This window comes from Patagioenas fasciata, chromosome 7 (assembly GCF_037038585.1).
Source record: "Patagioenas fasciata isolate bPatFas1 chromosome 7, bPatFas1.hap1, whole genome shotgun sequence".
Taxonomy (NCBI): domain Eukaryota; kingdom Metazoa; phylum Chordata; class Aves; order Columbiformes; family Columbidae; genus Patagioenas; species Patagioenas fasciata.
Window position 1 is genome coordinate 40,702,224 of NC_092526.1, and position 19,862 is coordinate 40,722,085.

General features: G+C 46.4%; 3 protein-coding genes across 5 annotated transcripts; 2 read left to right on the top strand and 1 right to left on the bottom strand.

The window, feature by feature from the left end:
- Positions 1-158: 158 nt before the first annotated feature.
- Positions 159-5,007, bottom strand: NIF3L1 (NGG1 interacting factor 3 like 1). Of its 2 annotated transcripts, none has more exons than XM_071811517.1 (7): positions 4,912-5,007; positions 4,031-4,466; positions 3,400-3,565; positions 2,830-2,956; positions 2,611-2,749; positions 1,398-1,481; positions 159-1,006 (listed from the first exon to the last, which is right to left on the bottom strand). In XM_071811517.1, the coding sequence occupies exons 2-7, from the start codon at positions 4,458-4,460 to the stop codon at positions 822-824; spliced, it is 1,131 nt and encodes a 376-aa protein (XP_071667618.1). In that variant the 5' UTR covers positions 4,461-4,466; positions 4,912-5,007; the 3' UTR covers positions 159-821. The 2 variants fall into 2 exon arrangements, with proteins under 2 accessions (XP_071667618.1, XP_071667619.1); XM_071811518.1 differs by lacking the exon at positions 4,912-5,007 and adding an exon at positions 4,829-4,906.
- PPIL3 (peptidylprolyl isomerase like 3) lies at positions 4,952-10,075 on the top strand. 2 transcript variants are annotated; one of them, XM_065841301.2, is made up of 7 exons: positions 4,952-5,049; positions 5,692-5,739; positions 6,619-6,693; positions 7,387-7,480; positions 7,873-7,940; positions 8,367-8,485; positions 9,677-10,075. In XM_065841301.2, exons 2-7 carry the CDS (start codon positions 5,737-5,739, stop codon positions 9,801-9,803), a joined length of 486 nt encoding a protein of 161 aa, XP_065697373.1. In that variant the 5' UTR covers positions 4,952-5,049; positions 5,692-5,736; the 3' UTR covers positions 9,804-10,075. The 2 variants fall into 2 exon arrangements, with proteins under 2 accessions (XP_065697373.1, XP_065697374.1); XM_065841302.2 differs by lacking the exons at positions 4,952-5,049; positions 5,692-5,739 and adding an exon at positions 5,759-5,990.
- Positions 10,076-12,145: 2,070 nt separating this feature from the next.
- CLK1 (CDC like kinase 1) lies at positions 12,146-19,627 on the top strand. The gene is given in 15 exon segments (XM_065841297.2): positions 12,146-12,215; positions 12,218-12,397; positions 12,400-12,425; positions 13,329-13,471; positions 14,087-14,267; positions 15,322-15,412; positions 15,832-15,898; positions 16,624-16,740; positions 16,846-17,012; positions 17,091-17,185; positions 17,273-17,402; positions 17,524-17,606; positions 18,039-18,118; positions 18,361-18,451; positions 18,545-19,627. Coding segments are annotated over 15 exon segments (1,725 nt in total). The 3' UTR covers positions 18,749-19,627.
- The last annotated feature ends 235 nt before the right edge of the window (positions 19,628-19,862 follow it).

Sequence of the window (19,862 nt, forward strand, 5' to 3'; positions counted from 1 at the left end):
CCAAACACCCCACCAACAAACACACACACAGCAAAAAAAGCCCACCCTACCTTCAAAACTAAAAACCAAGCTTTATCAGTGGTGAAAATGCTACTTGTTCAGTTCTGGTAATCCTGTAATTAAGAGCCATGGGTATAAAAACGGTTTTTAAAAGAAAGTAACAAAGGCATATTAAATTTATTTACAGTTTTGTTAAAGAAGTTATAGCCTTCCAAAGCTTTTTTTTAATTGAGAGTCCATCTATTAGAAGCCTTAAAGCTGCATTAATGGGAGCTTGTGCAACTGAATACCAGTACCAAATACCTGAATTGTGTATAGTTGTATATCAGTGCTGCCTTAAAATGACTGTTAATGCAAATGGATGATCCACAGCCTTTCATTAAATATTATCAGGAGATTAATTAGCTAAAGTATCAGTGACTTGTACCGATATGATTGTAACTGCATATATATATATATGTAACTGCACTAGGGCAGAACTGCTGCATGAGCTTAAAACTGGAGATAAGTCAGGTTTTTATATTTTACCCAAACCAATCTGAGTATCATGGGTATCAGATATATCTCATAAGTGTATGCAGTAAGTTTATTCAGGTGCAGCCCGGTAATTGAGTCCATCAGCCTTCAGTATCCCAAAACAAGCATGTATTTATCCCACATGACAAAACATATCCCGGACTTGGATGGAATATATAATACAATCATTCTGTACTGACCCAATTCAGCACATCTTCATTAAGTTTGCAGCTGGACAGGTCTGTGCCACATACCATGAAACTCAAGGGAATTTTGTCCCATTTTTTAACGTGTTTTTTTTTCTCCTATACCACCTGGAGGGGATCTCTGTCTTTCTCAGACACGATGATGTTGATTTTGTTCTGTAGGTGGACAGCTAGCGCCTCACGCAGCTCTGACAAGAAGCCTCGCTCGGTGTTGCTGTGCTCACACAGAATAACGCTTATCCCGTTGGCGACCGCATCCAGAACGTCGTGGTGGGACATCTCCCCTGCCATTGGGAGAAAGAAAGAAGCGTGCAGAGTGGTTTGGAAGTCTGGAAGATTCTGTAGACATTGTGTTCCATTAGGGAACTGTCAGGAACTGAGGAAATACCTTGTGTCTTGCCAAAAGAGAAACACACCGAGGGTTGCAATAGCCTGCCATTGACACTGATTTTGTGTTGAAATAATGCACGTATAGCAATGTTTCAACTCAAATAACCTTCACTGTGCCATATAGCCACCTGATCCACAACAGTTCTTATGTTATTTTTCCATAAATACAATAACTGATTGTTTCTCAATTATAAATGCTTTCTGGCCAGATCTTTCAACAGCCAGTCAACCCTTTTTTTTGCCTTGTGACTATTTTTATAAAGAAAGAGCACCCAAATCTTTTACCTGTGAGATAGAGGTCAGCTTCCGTTCCCTTCAGGACGCTGCTCCCAGAGCCAGCACACAGAGCAACCTTCCTCACTGGTGATTCTGCAGGACACAAGGTGCCAGTTGAGCCCCCTTCCCCTTGCTCAGCCCTCAGGGCAGTGCTGCTATTCAGTGTTTCACAACAACTGCTGCCTTTGTTTTACAGTCAGTGTAAATTTGTTGGAGGAAGAGACACATCTGTCAGTTTGAAAGAGTCAAGGGCCTAGAACATCTCAGGTAATACCGCAAAATCTTCAGTGTACCAAACAGGCGTGTAGTTTGCTTTTTTCTTTAAGGGGGAAGAAAGTTTGCAGAAAACCATACCATTAATCTGCTCGTTTGCTATGATTGCTGATTCCAAGCTGTTACATATGTGATAGTGGCAGGAAAGTTAATTCTCCATATATATGACATTCACTAGGGAGAGGGGACACACCACAAAGTTTTCGATTTCTATTAAGGTTTTACAGCATGTTGCCATGTCATTACTGTTGATTTGTGGCATCACACCACCACAATCCCACACCACAATGAGAGTCTTCAAAATAGTTTGGTTTGTTTTGTTTTTTTTGTTTTTTTGTTTTTTTTTTTAAATGCAAATGATAGTTTAAGTGGTTTGTAATAAGACTTCTGTCTCATCAGTTCTCAATAAATTTGCTCTCAGATTCTGACAGTTGTGGCCTTGGAGATTAGGATAGAGGATAAGAGGATGCTTGTTCCCTGCTTTCATTAGTGACCCGCTGAGCTAGGATAGTTTACCTTCTTTGCCACTATTTCTCTTCATTTAAAAACGGACAGTTACATGTTTGTAAGGACACCATAAAGCATCTTACTACTTTAAAGTGCTTTGAAATTTACCGTTCAGTCACGAAAGAGAGTATACAATGAAATGGTAGACATTTGTGTCTGCTAACCTGGGGGAAATCTTAGTAGTTATACAAATGATGGAGAAGGATGTCTCATATTCAGCTTGGACTGTCCCTTCTTCACAGTGACAGATACAGAACTTCCAATTAAAAACACAGATGGAATTCTTTGTGCGTGATTATATCATGTGAATTGAAAACCATGGTGTCCTGTCTTAGTGCTTCATCCCACCTGGAAGTGAAGCCGTCCGAGGCCGCAGTGTTTCACACACTCACACACTCCTCCCACAATACCGGTACTAATGCCTTAGGTGCGGCCCCTTTACCTAGAGCCTTGCCCGTTCCCAGTGCTAAGCGGATGTGCGGTAATTTTAGGTGGCTTTTGATCCGTCCCATTACGTCTGACAAGGACACCGGCTCGCTCAGTGTGCACAGACGTCCCATTCCCGTGTGGGGAAGAAGAGGCTGAAAAGAAATGAAAATGACTGTGAGAAAGCTGACTCCAGAAGTTCTCATTGCTTTCCAGTAATATGTGATTTTATTACCTTTTGTAACAAGAGAATCTCGGTCCTGTGATAAAGAAGGCTATTTTGGGACAATAAAGCCACCACCTCCAACAGGGCTTTCTGAGAGCAGCTCAGAGTGACTCGTGTTTGCTCCTCACCTTCAACCCTGAGGAAAGATATGCGTGGTGCTTGCTAAGCAACACAATGCAGCATCATATTAATCTAAATCAAAGCTGTTCTATTATCCCAGTGGCTATTCTGACACAGAGAAAGAAAAAAGATGTGATAGCCTAACCTAGTCTACTCTATTCTCCTTGAAGAAACAGATACGGGTATTTAACTCAACTGTCCTCTTCAAATTTCCTGTTAATACTCTGCTTCACCACCTCTAATCTACATGATGCTACACTGAGTTGCTGTTACTGTGTACTATAACACAGATCGATCAGAAAGGGATGATTATTCCTTAACTTTCAAGATCTGCTGCAGAAATAAACAGCAGCAACGCAGAGAGCACCGAAGGGATTACAACCGTAAAATACAATTCCGATTCCGTGGGTTTGTTTCAAACGACAGAAAGAATGCAACATTAGAGAGCGAAGCCAGTACCTGGCAGGGAGCGTGGTGAGGCAGGAGATCTCCGGGATGTCTCTGATTTTGGACAGCACTGTGTCCAGGTGCTCGGTGCTGCCCGCACAGAACTCCACGCGGTGCGTGCCCTCGGTGGGCTGGCTCGGCGCAGCCGACGGGCACAGCGGGACGCACGTACAGGCACCTGAGAAAACGGCACAAGGCTGCTGTTTCATAAAGCTGGATAAATATCCTGACGCTGATTTAGCAAATATCCTAATGAGAAGGCAATAAAAGGTGCAGTTTAATCCATTTTCTGCCACCTTGGACTTTATAAATTAAAGGTGGTGGCTTAAAGTCAGTCGTCTGAACTTTCCAACCAAGACGGACAACAAATAATGCTGCGCCAGTTCCGACTGCCTCCCATAGCGCAGTCGTGCATCTGAAAATGTCCTCTAGTGTCTGTATCTGGTATTCCTCACCCAGATAAATTTCCTAAAATATGCTTAGAGTACTTGGAAGTACTAGAAGAATTGGGGGGGGAGGGGGTGAGGAAAGTACTCAAATCATACCTGTAAAAGCTGGAAGAAAGGAAAATAAAGAACGGTCCCTCATAATGTATAGCGAAGAATGATGTTAACCTTTTTCTTTGTATTTAACAGAATCTCACCGAGTCCCTTGGCCAGCCAGGCATTGACTCCGTGTGGTACGGCATCGTACGCTGTGTGCGGGGAGTAAATCCCGACTCTGTGCTCCAGGGCCCGGACCAGCAGCCGCTCCTTCCAGGTCTGCCACGTTACCCGCTTGAGTGGCGCGAATATGGGAGGGTGGTAAGAAAGAACGAGCTCTGCCTTCTTCTGCACGGCCTCCTCCATCACCTCCTCCGTGAGGTCGTTGGTGAGGAAGAGGGTGTTCACGGTGTGGGGAGGGCTCGGCTCCACCAGCAGCCCCACGTTGTCCCAGCTCTCAGCCAGCGAGAGGGACGCGAAGTCGCCCAGGGCGGACACGAGCGCCCGCAGCTCCATGAGGCAGCGGGCAGGCGGGTGGCGCAGGAAACAGCGGAGCGGCCGGCGCAGCAGTGGCGCGCCCGGCAGCAGCATGCAGCTCTGCGGAGGGAAAACGGGCGGGAATGAGCGCGGGGGACTCACCGCTTGAAGCAGCAGGGCTAAGGGTGTTGTGCCGCCAATGCGGCCCGGCCTCCTCCCGCCCCGGCACCGCCCAGGCCGCGGGGTAGACCTGACCCCTCTGCACAGACCGCGGGGTAGACCTCACCGCCACCCGGAACGCGGGTAGACCTGAGCTCCCCTGCCCAGGCTGCGGGGTGGACCTGGCTACGGGGTAGACCTGACCCCCGCCCGGACTGTAAGGTAGACCTCACCGCCGCCCGGACCGCGGGGTAGACCTGAGGCCCTCTGCCCTGGCTGCGGGGTAGACCTCACCCCCTCCCGGACCGTGAGGTGGACCCCACCTCCGCAGGGGATGCGAGGTACAGCCGATTCTCCCCCGCCCGGGCCGCGGGAAAGACCTGGCCGCGGAATAGCCCGCTCTCACCTCCTGCCGGCGCCCCGTAGTGGGTCCTCGCCTGGCCCTGCCTCTTCCGGCGCTGAGCGGGGCGGCCCCGCCTCTTCTTGCCCGCCCGCGGGAGCCGCTGCCCGGCGGTGGGGCTGCGGCGGGTCCGTGTCCCGGCAGGTTCGTGCGAGGGGCAGCGGGGGGGCTGAGCGGTGCCGCCTGACAGGGTCGCACGGCCGTGGGGTGGCGAAGGAGCGGAGTTTGGGGTGGAATTACCTCAAATCGGGAGAAAAGAGGAGCCGAGGGCCGGCGGGTCGCGGTGGGGTGCTGGGCAGGATATAGAGCGGGAATCAGCCAGTAAAAATGTTGATTTCCACACAGCTGCGGTTTCATTGCCGTCATTCCAAATGCTTTACTTCAAAATGTGACTAAAACTAAAAAAAAATTAAAAAAATAAAAGTTTGATCCAGTGCTTGGCTGCAGGGATCTGAAGGTTGCTCCCAATCGTGCTTCTGTTTAGGTACAGGCATGTGGGGTTTATCTGCTAATTGCTGTCATTTGTAAAACCATATCTTTGGAAAAGCTACGATTGCTTAGGATAAACTTTCACCCTAGAAAAGGGCGGGAGTTGCCTCCACTCCCTTTCTCTAAGCGACTTGGTTCTTCTTTCTTGTTCTTTATATGCTGTGTAGTCGCATGATGGGTCACTTGGGTGGCACTGCAGAACTGGGTGGTATAACAGCACATAACCACACAGCATTTTAGAATCAAAAAGAACTGGGGATTGGTGGGGAAAAATCAAATCATGTGTTTTCTTTGCAGGAAATTGCTGTACGCGGATCTACCTCAGCTTTCCCATAAGTGGACATGGTGAGAACAGTGGCACTTTTACTGTGTTTTCATGCTCTCTGAAATGATCATCTGGAGAGGGAACAGCCTTACACATTCCGCTCTGGTGCTGGGCAGAATTTGTAATAAAAAGCTCAGGTTTTCATTTCAGACTTATGGCAAGATATGGTGAAAGGGAAAATATGTCCGCTTACACAAGTCCGAAAGATTTGGTTAATATTTGGTCATCTAGTTTGGTTTCTCTTGCCACAGAAGCATTGTTCAAGTCACAAGTACGTAGCCCTGTGACCTGCACTTCAAGTTTAGCAGCTCGGGAGATAGAGATATATGACTGTGTGTCTTAAACTGTACATACCCCTTTTGTAGGATTTCCATAGACATGACAGGCGACTGTCTCCTCCCCTCTACCTGTGCGCTTCTGGAACAGTGCACCAGTATCATCACAATGCTGATCTTTATTAGTTTTCCTGTACACTTATCCCCAGTGTGTGATTTTGTAGGTTTGCTTGTTTGTGAAGGCAGATGATACATGGTGCCGTTCAAAACTGGCCTTATCACTCACGGGTCCACAGGCCTGGTGTTCCTCTGATTGTAAACCACGCTGTGATCTTCTGAACCAGATATGTTATATCTGTCTATATAATAATAAATTTGAGTATCGTATCTCTGGACTGTGACAGCTTCTGCATTACCGTGGCAAACTTGCTTTGTCCTAAAACGAAATGAAACCAAATGCTTCCTGGCGATGTCGCTGGGCATGTGGAAGGTTTGTGGCCGAATATGGAACAGTGGTTATTTGCAGTGGGAAGTGGCTTATGCTGCTGGTGGGGCCGGGAAATCAAACCGAGTCTGCCAGTATTTCATTGCTGATGTACTGATTCTTTTCTGGCTCTTGCCCAGGCTGTCACGCTGCACACTGACGTGGGCGATATTAAAATCGAGCTGTTCTGCGAGCGCACACCCAAGACTTGCGAAGTAAGTAGCAGGAGCAAGACTGCCCAGCGTTGAAACAGAGCAGTAGAAACAGAGGAGGCGAAGTGGCTTTTCTTATTTGCCTTTTCGCGTAATGGAATGTTACCATTTTAAGCTGGTGACAGTGCCGGTCCCACTCACAGAGCTTTTCCCGTCGTGCAGTTTGTCACGCCGCTTAGGGCTTTGCTGCCTGTTTCTCACCAGGTGACGCTTAGCTCAGGGCCGCTTCCCTCCAAGTTCTAACATCTCACAAAGTGTCCTTTGCCTGTAAGAAAATACAGCACTTGTTCTGGGATCCCCAAATTTCCCTGGGTTTGCTCGCACTCACACAGACTTTGTTTTAATTCAATAGAGTGAGAATCAATCCCAGTCTGCCAGAGGCCCGAGGTTTGCTTTCTGCGATAAACTTACGTTGAATGAAAGTGATACTTCTGAGCACATCTCAGGCTTCTTGTTTGTTTCTTAAGTCGGACAACCTTGTGCTCTAAGTTTTATTTAAAATCCCTTCTGTGGCAATGCCAAAGGAGCATATTAACTATAATTTGTGGCTGTTCTGTGGCGATACTCTGGAATTCACATGGTCGCAATGCAGAGCAGAGACAGAAGTGTTGGTCTTGGTCTTGCTAGTGCCGTTGTTTTAGTGAGAGGATCCTATGTCTGGATTGTTTGCTAATATGGTTTGTTTCATTTCCTTAGAATTTCCTGGCTCTCTGTGCTAGTAACTACTACAATGGCTGCGTGTTTCACCGGAATATAAAGGGCTTCATGGTTCAGACAGGAGATCCACTCGGTAAATTATTCTGCTAGGGTCTCTATAGAAAAATGCACATTGAAAAAACCCCTTATAAATATAAAGAAATGTAAAGAAATTGTAAGTGTTAATATTAAACCCAAAACATAAATAAAGTAAAAATAAAATGTAAGAATTACTGTGTTACTGGGGGAAGTTTTTATGATGAGATTAGTTTTCTGTGGCGAGCTTGCAGAAGAGCAGCCTTTAACCTAGCTCTAAATAACCACGTGTTCTACATCAAGCATTGTACAAACTTGAGTTTTTCCAGCTGTTTCCGCTAAAGGTGATGATTCTGCTGACCTGGCAGCTGTTGAACAGCTGTTATGCCTCTGCTCGGCGCAGTTTTCAGTCTGCAAATCCAGTGATGCGTTGTGGTGTTTCTTCCTCAGGCACTGGGAAAGGAGGCAACAGCATCTGGGGCAAGAAGTTCGAAGATGAATTCAGTGAATACCTCAAGGTATTTCTGCGTTCTCGACATGCAGTTGTGTTTCCCTATGAATTTTCCAGTCAGCATTGTGTTGTACCGTATTTCATACCTCTCTGGTCATAGTGAAGCAAAGTATAGTCCCACAATAAGGGGACAGAAAGCGTTATTAAAATAGGAACAGGCGCTTCTGTACTTGGCGAGTTGGGTTTGGGGGTTTTCATCACTGAGGCCTGGAGTGGAAAGAGTTTGTAACAAAGTGGTTTTTGTGCGCTGAAGGCCAAGAAGGAATTTCTCATTGTAAGGGCAGTTTTGAGGAGGTAACCATGGAACTGGGGTGGAATATATTAGCAAGCAGTTTTGGTTCTCACTAACGGCAGTGTCCGAGTCACTCGCACGGTCCCAGTGCGAGTTCTGCTGCCACACCGCTGGATCCGCGCTGCGCTTTCTCTCTTCCAGCACAGCATCCGCGGGGTCGTTTCAATGGCGAACAACGGGCCCAACACCAACGGGTCGCAGTTCTTCATCACGTACGGCAAGCAGCCGCACCTGGACATGAAGTACACCGTGTTCGGAAAGTGAGTGACCCACCCACTCGGCAGGATCTGCACGTCTCGGGCCACACGCAATGCAAATTTAGAAGCTTGTGGGTCTAAAGCTTTTTGAAACGTTGGACGTGTAGATGCAAACGTACGTTCTTGCACTATCACTGGAATTAGGTGCTCCAAAACGCCTCTTTGTTTTTCATAGCAGTAGGGAATTTGGTGAAAATAGGCGTATTGGAAATTACCTTTTTTGGGTTGTTTTTTGGTTCTCTCCCAGCTTACCTCTTCAGCTATGCCCAAACGGACGCAGCTTGATTTTGAGCAAACTCCAGACCAAGTGGATACAGGGTTGTAGGGTTTGCTGAGAAGCAAGAGCCTGAGTAGGGACCGGCTCTGGCGATGGAGGTACCGGCGTGGTCACGCTGCTGTTGGTCAGATAAAACTCAAGGAACTGACGGTTTATACAATCAGATGAGGTTGTTAAAACATGTTTATAGACACTACCAAAAATATATAATCCTCAAAGCAAATCTTTTCATTTTTGAGTCTTTCAGACCTGCTTTCAGACCTCAGAGCCATGGTAATGTCTTTTGCTTGTGGTTAAAAAGCCTCTAGTGTACAAATGACTGCTGAGAGAAAGTTGCCTGTATTAAATGGAGTTAAATATTCAAAGGAAACTATTGAGATGTGCAAATACTGTTTTCTACCATTTGTGTTGTGTATAGGCAGCTCAGTATAGGTGTTCCTTTCATTTTCTCTCTTGCCACTTCTTCAGCCTGATCAGGATGTCTGAAAACCTGAACTTATTTGTACCATTAGATTTACCCAGTTATTCATGATTTTGTCTGGTCTCATCTTTGAGTCGGAAGGTTGGAAATCAGTGTCTCACATTGGGAAAGGGATTTCCTAGCTGTAATTTGCAGTGAGGTTTGGTATGGCCAATATCTTGCTGCTATTAAACCTCTGCCATGATGGGTCTTTATACAGCTATGGGTGGTGTAAAATATGATACAGGTCGGTGGGTGTTATTTCTACTTTTTACTAGAATGTGTCGTGGATGCTTAATATTTCCTTTCAACATATATGCCATATATCACATTTGGGCTGCCTTGTGTCGCTTGCAAAGCCCTTGCCCTGTGATAGTTTACTGCATAAATGCTTGGAGATATCTCAGTTTCAGTCATTATTAGGAGGAGGTTCCCAGTGCTTGTGCTTTTCTTCCAGAGTTATTGATGGCTTGGAGACCCTGGATGAGCTGGAGAAGCTGCCTGTGAATGAGAAAACCTACCGACCTCTTAACGACGTCCGCATTAAAGACATTACAATTCACGCCAACCCTTTTGCTCTGTAGCCATGGAGTGCCTGGGCACGTCCTTCAGAGAGCGGTGAGCTCGGCTGCGGGGTGACGGACTTTCCTGGTGCCCGGTTTCCTGGAGCTGGATCACCCCTTTGCTCACCGAAGGCAGGATTTCGGGAGCTGTGACCACGTTCGGGAGTTATCACACTTTTCAAAGCCACTTTTTCTCTGGAGTGTGTTCCAGGATTTTGATGTTTAAACGTTGCTTTTTATACTTGTAAAATAAGAAAAGGCTTTTTTTAAATATATTTTTCTTTGTTCGCAAATCTTTGTTTTGTGCCCTATCTTTCGTAGTGGTACTAGGTTGAAACAACGTCCTTTGCTACAATTTCAAGCTACGGTGTGCAGAGGAGCGCTTGCTCCTGTACTGCTGTGTTGGGACCGTCACCGCTCAGCCTCCCCAAAAGGTAGATTGGGAACTATCGCTTCTTCCTGTGGCTTTTGGTACGAAAGACTGTTTGGGGGATTACGTGGCTGTTGATCTAAACTAGGGAACCGTAGATTTACTTGGTTTTCATCACTTGACCCCACAAGCAGTGCGGGATAAACACAACAGAGTAGTGACACAAAGACTCCGGGCAGACTTCTGATCAAGAATATCCTGATACAGCCAAAATAATAAAAGCTCCTGTAGCCAAGATGATGTTGAACAAATGAGAAAGCTGATCCTTTTCTATCTAAAGGTGTGTATTGAAAGGAGAGTGGTCTTACGGGACAGGATTACATCGGAACTTTAAGAAACTGTATTGTGGGTTTTCCTGTTTGTGGTTCCAAACCTTCCCTGGGTTCTCCCTGAGAACCTGGACTAGAACAGGAAAAAATAACGATGGGGTTGGTGGAAGAGGAAGCGAGACACAGTGGGAAGGAGCCCGTCCGTGGAAGGGGTGGTTTTATTTGTGGGTGGTAAAGAAAAATATATTAACACAACATTCTTGCATTGTGGCTGTGATGGAGGGTGTCCTGGTTTTGTTAAAAACAAGTTTCTCTTTTAGCGAATTTTGCCTGTCAGCTAAAGCCTTCATATTACTGCATTTTCCTGAAGAACCAGATACATGTTTTGGTAAACACAGCAATGGAATGTGAAGTTATTGATAAGCATGGCTGGACATCTCGTGAGAGGGGGAACAAGAAACAGGTGACCAAAAACTGACCAACGGAGTATAACATCCCATTCACGTGATACTTCATATAAAAATGGGAGATCACAAAGATCTCGTCCCTTTTCCCTTTCCCTTTTTCCTTATGGCCGGCATTAGGAGAGGACCTTACTGGTTGTCCCTGTGAACTGAGGCCAGTGACAGACTGAATCCAGTTCCGGTTGGCTGCAGGGTCCAGTCCAGGACTTCGGGTGCCGACTCTGCAGTTGCTGGGACTTTCAAGATTGGTTTTGTATATTTTGTATTATTTTCTCTATTTTATCAGTAGCATTAGCAAAACATGTTTAATTTTTCCAACTCTCTTCTCTCTGTCCTTCTGTCCCTCCCGATCGCCTGTCCTGAGTGGGAAGGGGGGAGAGGGAGGGACTGAAGGGGGAAGTGGGGGGGAGAGGAGGTTAACAATACATCTGCCAGGGTTTGATTGTCACCCCGCAATCTTAACCCTCGACAGAGGGTTTCACTGTATGCGTTCTAAATGGTCTCTGGGCTCTGCTGGCATTTTGCTGTCACAGGTACGTGGTGCTGGCCGCAGGGCTTGGCCTGACAAAAGGAAAACAATGGTGCATTATCAATGGTGCAAAACTTGTATGTGCAATGTACATATTGTGTGTTGATCACATGGGCAGTTGGGGAAATGAAAAAAACAATAGGGTCATTTATCAGGGTTGGAAGTGTTTCCGAAGGTTTAGCCCTTGCCAGAATAAAAAAAAAAAAAATTAAAAAGGCACGTTTTAGTCATGTGTGGTCCTTTAGACCTCTGTTGATGCACAGCTGGTCTGGTAGGTGCTGGTTAGAGCCACCAAGATGCTGAAGGGAGTGGAGCATCTCCCGTGTGAGGAAAGGCTGAGGGAGCTGGGGCTCTGGAGCTGGAGAAGAGGAGACTGAGGGGTGACTCATTCATGGGGATCAATATGGAAAGGGGGAGTGTCAGGAGGATGGAGCCAGGCTCTTCTCGGTCACAACCAGTGACAGGACAAGGGGCAATGGGTACAAACTGGAACACAGGAGGTTCCACTTAAATTTGAGAAGAAACTTGTTCCTGGTGAGGGTGGCAGAGCCTGGCCCAGGCTGCCCAGGGAGGCTGTGGAGTCTCCTTCTCTGCAGACATTCAAACCCGCCTGGACACCTTCCTGTGGAACCTCATCTGGGTGTTCCTGCTCCATGGGGGGATTGCACTGGATGAGCTTTCCAGGTCCCTTCCAACCCCTGACACTCTGGGATGCTGTGATTCCGTGTGACTGTGCTATGACACGGGGACACGCGTACCGGGCCGTGTCCCCGGGGTCGCTGCGGACCCGCCGGCGGGCGCCAGGACCCGGGAGGCCCCGCAGTGCGTCTGGCGTCACCCCGTGCGCGTGACGCGCGGCCGCGCTCCAGAACGTTCCGGGCGGCGCCATTTTGCGGCGGCACCGAGAGGAGGCGGCGGAGGCTCCCGCGGAGCGCGGCGGATTCAGGCGAGGTGCGGACGGGGGACGGGCTGCTGCCCGCCCAGAGAGGGAAGGGGACGGAAGGGAAGGCGGGCGGGGGCGCTGGGAAGGCGGTTGGCTCGTCCCGCGGGGAGCGCGGCCGGGGCGCCCCGATGCCCGCGCCTCGGGTCGGGCGCCATGTTCCGCGCCCACAGAAAACGGGTCCGGCGGGGAGCGGGTGGGCCCGGCACGGGCGCCTCGTCCCGCCCCGTCCCGGGGACGCTCCGCGGCCTGAGCTCTCCGGGAACTGAGGGGAAAAAGGTTATGCCAGGGTGTTCGGGAGCGCGCAGGGTGGTGTTTGTTTGCCGTATTGAAGTGTCCAAGAGCTTTCCTAAGAAGCAGCTTGTTGGTTTGTGTTCCCCGTCAAAAGCGGTTGATTTGGGAAACCTCCTGACGTAAAAACAAACAAAAAGCAAACGAAACGGAGGGCAAAGAGAAACTAAGCAAACAAAACGGAAAACAGAAGCTAGCCGAACAAAACCAAAACAGGATTAACCGAAGAAAACTGAAAACGAGCAAAAATGAATCACACAAACCCGAACACAATAACCAAACAAAACGGAAAACAAACAAGCTAACCAAAGAAAACCAAAATTAACCAAATCAAACTGAAAACAAACAAGAACTAACCAAGCACAACTGCAAACAAACAACACTAACCAAACCCAAACCAAAACTAACCAGAGAAAACTGAAATCAGACAACACTAACCTAACAAAACCCAAAGCAAACAAAACCGCCAAACCCAAAAACACGACGTGGAAGAGCAAGCAGAGAAGACACGGAAGTTGTGTAGTTGAGAAGTGCAGCCCTCGTTAGAGTGTTAAGTGGGTACCGAGTGGCTTTGGCAGGGAGCTGTTGGTGCGGCGTTGTTCAGAGAGCGCTCTCCATTGCAGATGCGGCACTCGAGGAGAAGCAGCGGTGCCGAGCGGGAGGCGGCGGAGAGCCCGTCGGGCAGGACGGGTGGCAGCAAGAGGAAGAGGCGGTCGGTGAGCGTACAGAACGGGCGCTGCGGACACCCCCAGCTCCCTCCTCACCGGTAAATCACACCCTGCCTCCCGCTTGTCGTTCTCGTCGGGTCCGTTGGGAGTTTTGAAAAGAAGCTGCCAAATTAATGCGCGCTGTGATTAAGTTAGAGAAGACATACCCATCGTTAACCTATTGACATGATCAGTGCTTTCTGACCAGCAGATAAACAAGGGGGTATGTTTCAGGTTTTAGATCGTTCTGCACGACAAGAGGGAGGCAGAAGATTAAGCGATGCATTGTTTAGAAGCAGAGTGCTTAGTTTATATTTGACTAATAATTAATAGGTGTAAATAAGAAGCTAAACAATTATAACTAACATGTTATTTCTCAGTATAGCTATATGTCAAAATTTTCAATAATTGTAATCAGTATATAATAATTACCTGAATATAAGCAATGCAAGAGCATCCAGTCTGTGGAGGGTGATTCCCAGAGCTCCCCAGCGCTGATAAAATACAGAATGCTGCTTAACAGCGTAACCGACTCTGCTCTGAAGTTCATTTCTCCATTGCAGTTTGACATCTTTCAAGAGAGATGTCTCACAGCTTGAAGCAAAAAGTTGTCTTGACAGGTGTACAGGAATTAGTTCAATGAGGTGTTTTGGCTGCTTTGTTCGTGGTACCAGGTCTGTGACGCGTCGGGAGCGTCCCGAGCGGCACTATGTGGAGGAGTACAGGAGTGAGGACAAGCAGGGCCGCGGCTCAGGGCACCACAGCAGCAAATCCTCGGGTCACAGTGGCAGGAGCAGCTACAGGAGGAGACACAGGACGCACCGCGCCGCCTGTCACCGGCGGCACCCGTCACAGGTTGGGCGGCAAATTCCGATCGAGGAGCTTTTTATTGTTAGAAGATAGATTCTTATCTGGGCAGTGGAATGTGGGGGCTTGGGGAGTTCTGTTGATAGTTTATTCCTTTAGCTAATGATAATAGATTATTCTTTTTGCTACGATTTTATTTCTTCCAGTGAAATTGTACAGTTTGTAGGTATGTTTGTGATAACACAGAGCACAGTCCTGCTGTTTGTTGGATATGTTTGGGCAGATTAATCAATAATAACCATCAGTTATAGAGGCATCACTTTGATGCCTTCAGAGTTTTTACTGTGAGCATTTATTTCAGCCCTACTCAAAAATCCAAGCACAAGCTTTTAAACTTGCTTTTGACTGAGTATCACTGGAATAGCAAGGAGATAATGTCAGATTTTTACTTAAAATTATGAAGATGTTTAAGTATCACTGAAAAATGTGTAGAATCAGATGTGTGTGATGTCTGCCTGCTAGCAGGGCACTGTTTCTGGTCTTTGTTATGTATTTACCGCTTAAAAAAGCTGAAGATCAGATTTATAATTCAAGATCTTCAGTTGAGACAGTCTAAAGTAAATGTTTGTGCTATTTATGATTTTTTAAAATATGTTTATCAAATACTTAGGCCAGTTATTTAATCCTGATTACTTAAGATGGGTATTTTAATTGGGCCACAAGGCTATTTTATTTATAGAGATACATATGTAAGATAATAATTAAGTCTTTTTGCTTAAGAAAAAAATACGGGCACTGAAATCCTAAAGTAAAATTCAGTGAACCGATCTTTGAAAAGAAAAACGATTGTGTTGTAATTTTTTGTTGCCACTTTGAGTATCATCTCATCTGAAAATCTGTTCCTTGCCATGTTTTTCTCCTGTAACATAAACTATGTGCCCTGTGAATTTCCGGGGACTGAATTTGCAATTGCTCCTGCCCACCGTTTGTGGCCTGGCGCGTGTCTGAACGCCCGAATGTCTCCCCGCTGACTGAATTTCGTATTCTGCCCTGAATTCACTCGGGTTTATTGCTTGGCTGGACCATCTTGGTGCCGCTGCAGAAGAGTCATCGAAGCAAAAGATCCAGGAGTGTAGAGGATGATGAGGAGGGTCACCTGGTCTGTCAGAGTGGAGACGTACTAAGTGCAAGATGTATAGAATATTTTATTAACTTTTCAGATAGATTAAGTTCTTTTAGCATAAGATGTGAGGGGGCTTTGGAGGTCTTTTCTTTCTGTCTTCTTCTTTGTTTGGGGGTGGGTGTTGTTCCTTTTCTGTAGAATATAAATGTATTTATTTTTTTTTCTTTTTCCCCTCTTTTTTTTTTTCCCCCCAAAAACCAGTAAACTAAGTTAATGAACGTACTAGAATGAGACCCCTGTAAATGTGCCTTGATGAGAGTTGTCCAAGAACATCTCTCAAACTAGATATTTACAATTTAAAGCAGCACAGTCTAGAATAATCTTTGTGATAGTACTTAGTTTTTTGTTTGTATTATTTTTATTTGCTCGTTTGTTAATAGCTGAGTACCTTCATAGCTTCTGTGACTGAGAGGGGATTTTTCTTTGTAGATGAGATCGTTGCTACTTTGGGTGAAGGTGCTTTTGGAAAAGTGGTGGAATGCATCGATCACAGAGCGTGAGTCTCATGAAATATGATTGTTCTTACTGGTCTGTCCCAGTACGGCTGGGAAGGGCTTTCGGTTGGGGCATGTTTTATCTTGCATGACATACCGGAGCTGAGCGTAACCCAGCAGCTGTGATGCAGTGAAGAAGACAGATAGATACAGAAATCAACAATGTGGTTGGTGTTCGATGGTGGTTTTGCTGTGTGCAAAACAGCACAAAACTCAGGTGTTGCCACCGCAGGCGGCCTGTGATGCCTTGGAGATGCGTTCAGTGCTGAAATGACTGGCACATGGGGTGGGTTCTCCAGCACGTGAACACACGGAGTTAGACGGGCTTGGAACTTCTTAGAGTGACACCAGTATGTTTGCAAAATGGAAAGAGCCACTTCTAGTTGTATTTGTGCATAGAACTTTGGTTACATTGTCAGGGGGCACTTAAGAAAACCAGACTTTTCTGATGCAGTTCCCATTGTTATATATAATATATATATATGTTTTATGTATATGTATGTGGTTTTATGTATGTGTATTATCACCATATACATATATATATACACATGTACTTACATTATATATACACACACATACATATCTCATATGTATGTGTCTATATATTTCTATATATAAATATGTGTGTGTATATATATATATATATATATATGTATGGTTATAATTACTGAATTTTCTTAGTAAAAACTGCTCATTGTTCTCACCCCTGCTAAACGTGTCCCTGCAGGGAAGGCAGGCATGTGGCTGTGAAAATCGTGAAAAACGTGGCCAGGTACTCAGAAGCAGCGCGTGCGGAAATCCAGGTGCTGGCGCATCTGAACACGTCGGACCCCAGCAGCACGTAGTAAGTACCGCGGCCGCTGCTCCGGGTCGGCTCAGAAACCTCTGTGCCGTCAGGATTGGAGCATCACCCAACCTGCCGCAATCCGCACACTTCCCGCTTTTGCAGCCGCTGCGTCCAGATGTTGGAGTGGTTCGAGTACCACGGACACGTCTGCATCGTCTTCGAGCTGCTGGGGCTCAGCACCTATGACTTCATTAAAGAGAACGGCTTTCTGCCGTTCCGGCTGGACCACATCAGGCAGATGGCGTATCAGATCTGCAAATCCGTGAACTGTGAGTGTGTTTCTTTTTTTGCTTTAGTTGTTAAAATTTGCTTTGCAGAATTTGCTAATGCATTTTGTTGTCTTGCAGTTTTGCATTTGAACAAGTTGACACATACAGATCTAAAACCGGAAAATATTTTATTTGTGAAATCTGACTACGTAGAAGAGTATAACCCCAAACTGGTACGTTGGTGTCCTTGTCCTCCCATCCCTCAGCTGCTGTCACATGGCTTTATTTGGTCACCTGCATCTGACCGTGTTTCCTTTCAGAGATGCGACGAGCGCACATTAAAAAACCCAGACATCAAAGTCGTGGACTTCGGGAGCGCAACATATGATGATGAGTATCACAGCACGATGGTGTCCACACGGCATTACAGAGCTCCGGAGGTCATCCTGGGTCAGTGGCAATCTTGTGCCTCATGTTTTTTGTGTGCTACCCAAGTGTTGTGCATCTTGCTTGAGCCATTTGCCTGTTTGCAGTCTGGTCTAAACATGAACCTTCTGTATCTTTTCCCCAGCGCTGGGCTGGTCCCAGCCGTGCGACGTGTGGAGCATCGGCTGCATCCTCATCGAGTACTACCTGGGCTTCACCATGTTCCCAGTAGGTAACTGAGGGAACGCTCTGCTAAAAACTGCTGCGTTTGGCACAAAGGAGCTTGCTCAGCACATTTCTGCAGGTTGCTTTCAGGCAACGTTTTAGCAGCAGCTTGATACCAAGGCCACCCTATTAACGTTGTGAGATACAAGCTACACTAGTTATAGATGCAGCTTCATCTGTCACCATCCTGCTCAAACACCTGCATTTTCATCCTGACTGTTGCTGAAACTTCACATTTATGAATGAAAAATAAGGCAGTGTCAAGGGAATAAAAACCTCCAGTAATTTGTAACTTATTGCAGGAAACGATTACAGCCTTTTTGTTTCAATCTGAAATGCTTGCAGGGTACAGTCCAAAATGAAGTAAGGTTATTATTGTGTGGGTCTGGATGAACTTCCTGTTGCAACACACAAAAACTCTCCGTTTCCCTCCAGACCCACGACAGCCGCGAACACCTGGCAATGATGGAACGAATCCTGGGGCCTTTGCCAGACCACATGATCAAGAAAACCAGGTAATTACCTTTCTCCATGCCTGCACTGTATTTCCTTACCTTTTTGGGTTTTTTTACATTGGTTATTAAACCAAAAGTTGAATCATTTAACTGAGATAAATATTTTTTTGCCCTATTTAACAAGCTGGCCACTCTGGTGGAATGTTCCCAGACAGCTCCCGAGCTGTGAATATGCTGATCAACTTTTAGGGAAGGGACAAAACAGAATCTTGGAATAACAAGCTCTGGTCTGTTTGTTTAAGGAAACGCAAGTATTTCCGCCATGAGCGGCTGGATTGGGATGAGCACAGTTCTGCTGGCAGATACGTCTCCAGGCACTGCAAGCCCCTGAAGGTAAGATGGCAGGGGAAAAGGCTTTGGGGAAGGGTGCTCTAAGTATTATTGTTAGATCACAAAACCCACCTTTTGTCATTTTTCTTCATGAAGGAATTAATGACCTGCCATGATCCTGAGCATGAGAACCTCTTTGACCTCATTGGGAAGATGCTAGAGTACGACCCAGCCAAGCGCATCACTCTGGAAGAGGCCCTGAAACATCCTTTCTTCTTCCCCCTGAAACAGGACCTGTCCCCGATAGCTGAGCAGGTTGACACCACTGCCAGCCCACCAAAGAAACACAAGAAGTGTTGAGTGTCTGTTGTGTACAGGCAGTTTGTGTTTCTGGAGCAGCTGCTGGGCAGCTCTGGGTGGAACAGTCTCCCCCAGAACACGGAGCACCGGCTGGGACAGCCAGCAGGCCCAGCTGCACCACACAGCTGGAACTAAACGCCAAAGTCCTTGGGGAGCTGGACACCCCTCCAGACAGGTTATTGGGAGCACATGGGCCAGATACAAGTGTCACACAAGCCCAGTCCCTTCAGAGGCTTCTTAGTGTCAGCTGCAGACAGAACTGCCATAAATCCCCTTTACCCTATACTGTCTGCTTACCTATAGATAGAAGATCCAAGTGGTAAAATGGATTTGATTGGGAAGGGCCTTAAATTACATTATTCCACTTGAAAATACAGGGCATACTATTTGGCTGAAAGGGACTTACTTTTTCATGCAGTTAGAAACTTTTCTGTAGCTAGCACCGTCATCATTTGGATTTAGTTCAAGAACAAGAAGATAACACCCTGGGACACTGTTAATCACAGTATCACAGCGTGTTTGGGATTGGAAGGGACCTCAGAAGATCATCTAGTCCAATCCCCCTGCCAGAGCAGGAACGCCTAGGTGAGGTCACACAGGAACATGGTGGTTTTTTTCAAGGAACTATCCAGTTTGCAAGTTAGAACAAAGACCGTGTAAGAGCTCACGGTTCTCTTAGTTGTCCAAAAGCCAAGGTCTTTCTGCCTTTTTCCCTCTTCCCAGGGCTTGGCTGTTCAGGACCAGGCTGCTCAGTGCAGAGGGAAGTGCATTGAGTATCTTTTATATTTTCCACTTTTTATATATATCTATATGTATATATATGTATATTATTAATGCTATATTAGTACTTTGTAATTTTATTAAACTGTGTTCATCTCAGTCCAGCAGTTTGTCCCTTTCAATTCTCTCGTGTTAGGGGGTGGGTGGGAGGAGGGGCCAGTGAGTGGTTTGGGGGTTTTGCAAGCTGGGTTAAACGACAACCAATCTGACTGAAACGACAAATGCAGGTTAGCATTAATCTAGAATAGCTACTGAAACCACACCTTTAAAAACTCAACCCAGTATTTCAGTAGCTGTACAAAAAAAACTGTGAGAACTCCTGCATCGTGCTTGA

Bases quoted from the DNA above. Each gene is read 5' to 3' on its own strand.
- NIF3L1 (XM_071811517.1), bottom strand. From the start codon at position 4,460: ATGCTGCTGCCGGGCGCGCCACTGCTGCGCCGGCCGCTCCGCTGTTTC. The intron at 2,957-3,399 runs GTACTGGCTTCG...ATCTTTCCTCAG, and splicing joins CTCACCACGCTCCCTGCCAG to GGTTGAAGGTGAGGAGCAAA. The intron at 2,750-2,829 runs GTAATAAAATCA...ATTTCTTTTCAG, and splicing joins AGATTCTCTTGTTACAAAAG to CCTCTTCTTCCCCACACGGG.
- PPIL3 (XM_065841302.2), top strand. From the start codon at position 5,874: ATGGCAAGATATGGTGAAAGGGAAAATATGTCCGCTTACACAAGTCCG. The intron at 5,991-6,618 runs GTACGTAGCCCT...GCTCTTGCCCAG, and splicing joins AAGCATTGTTCAAGTCACAA to GCTGTCACGCTGCACACTGA. The intron at 8,486-9,676 runs GTGAGTGACCCA...CTTTTCTTCCAG, and splicing joins AAGTACACCGTGTTCGGAAA to AGTTATTGATGGCTTGGAGA.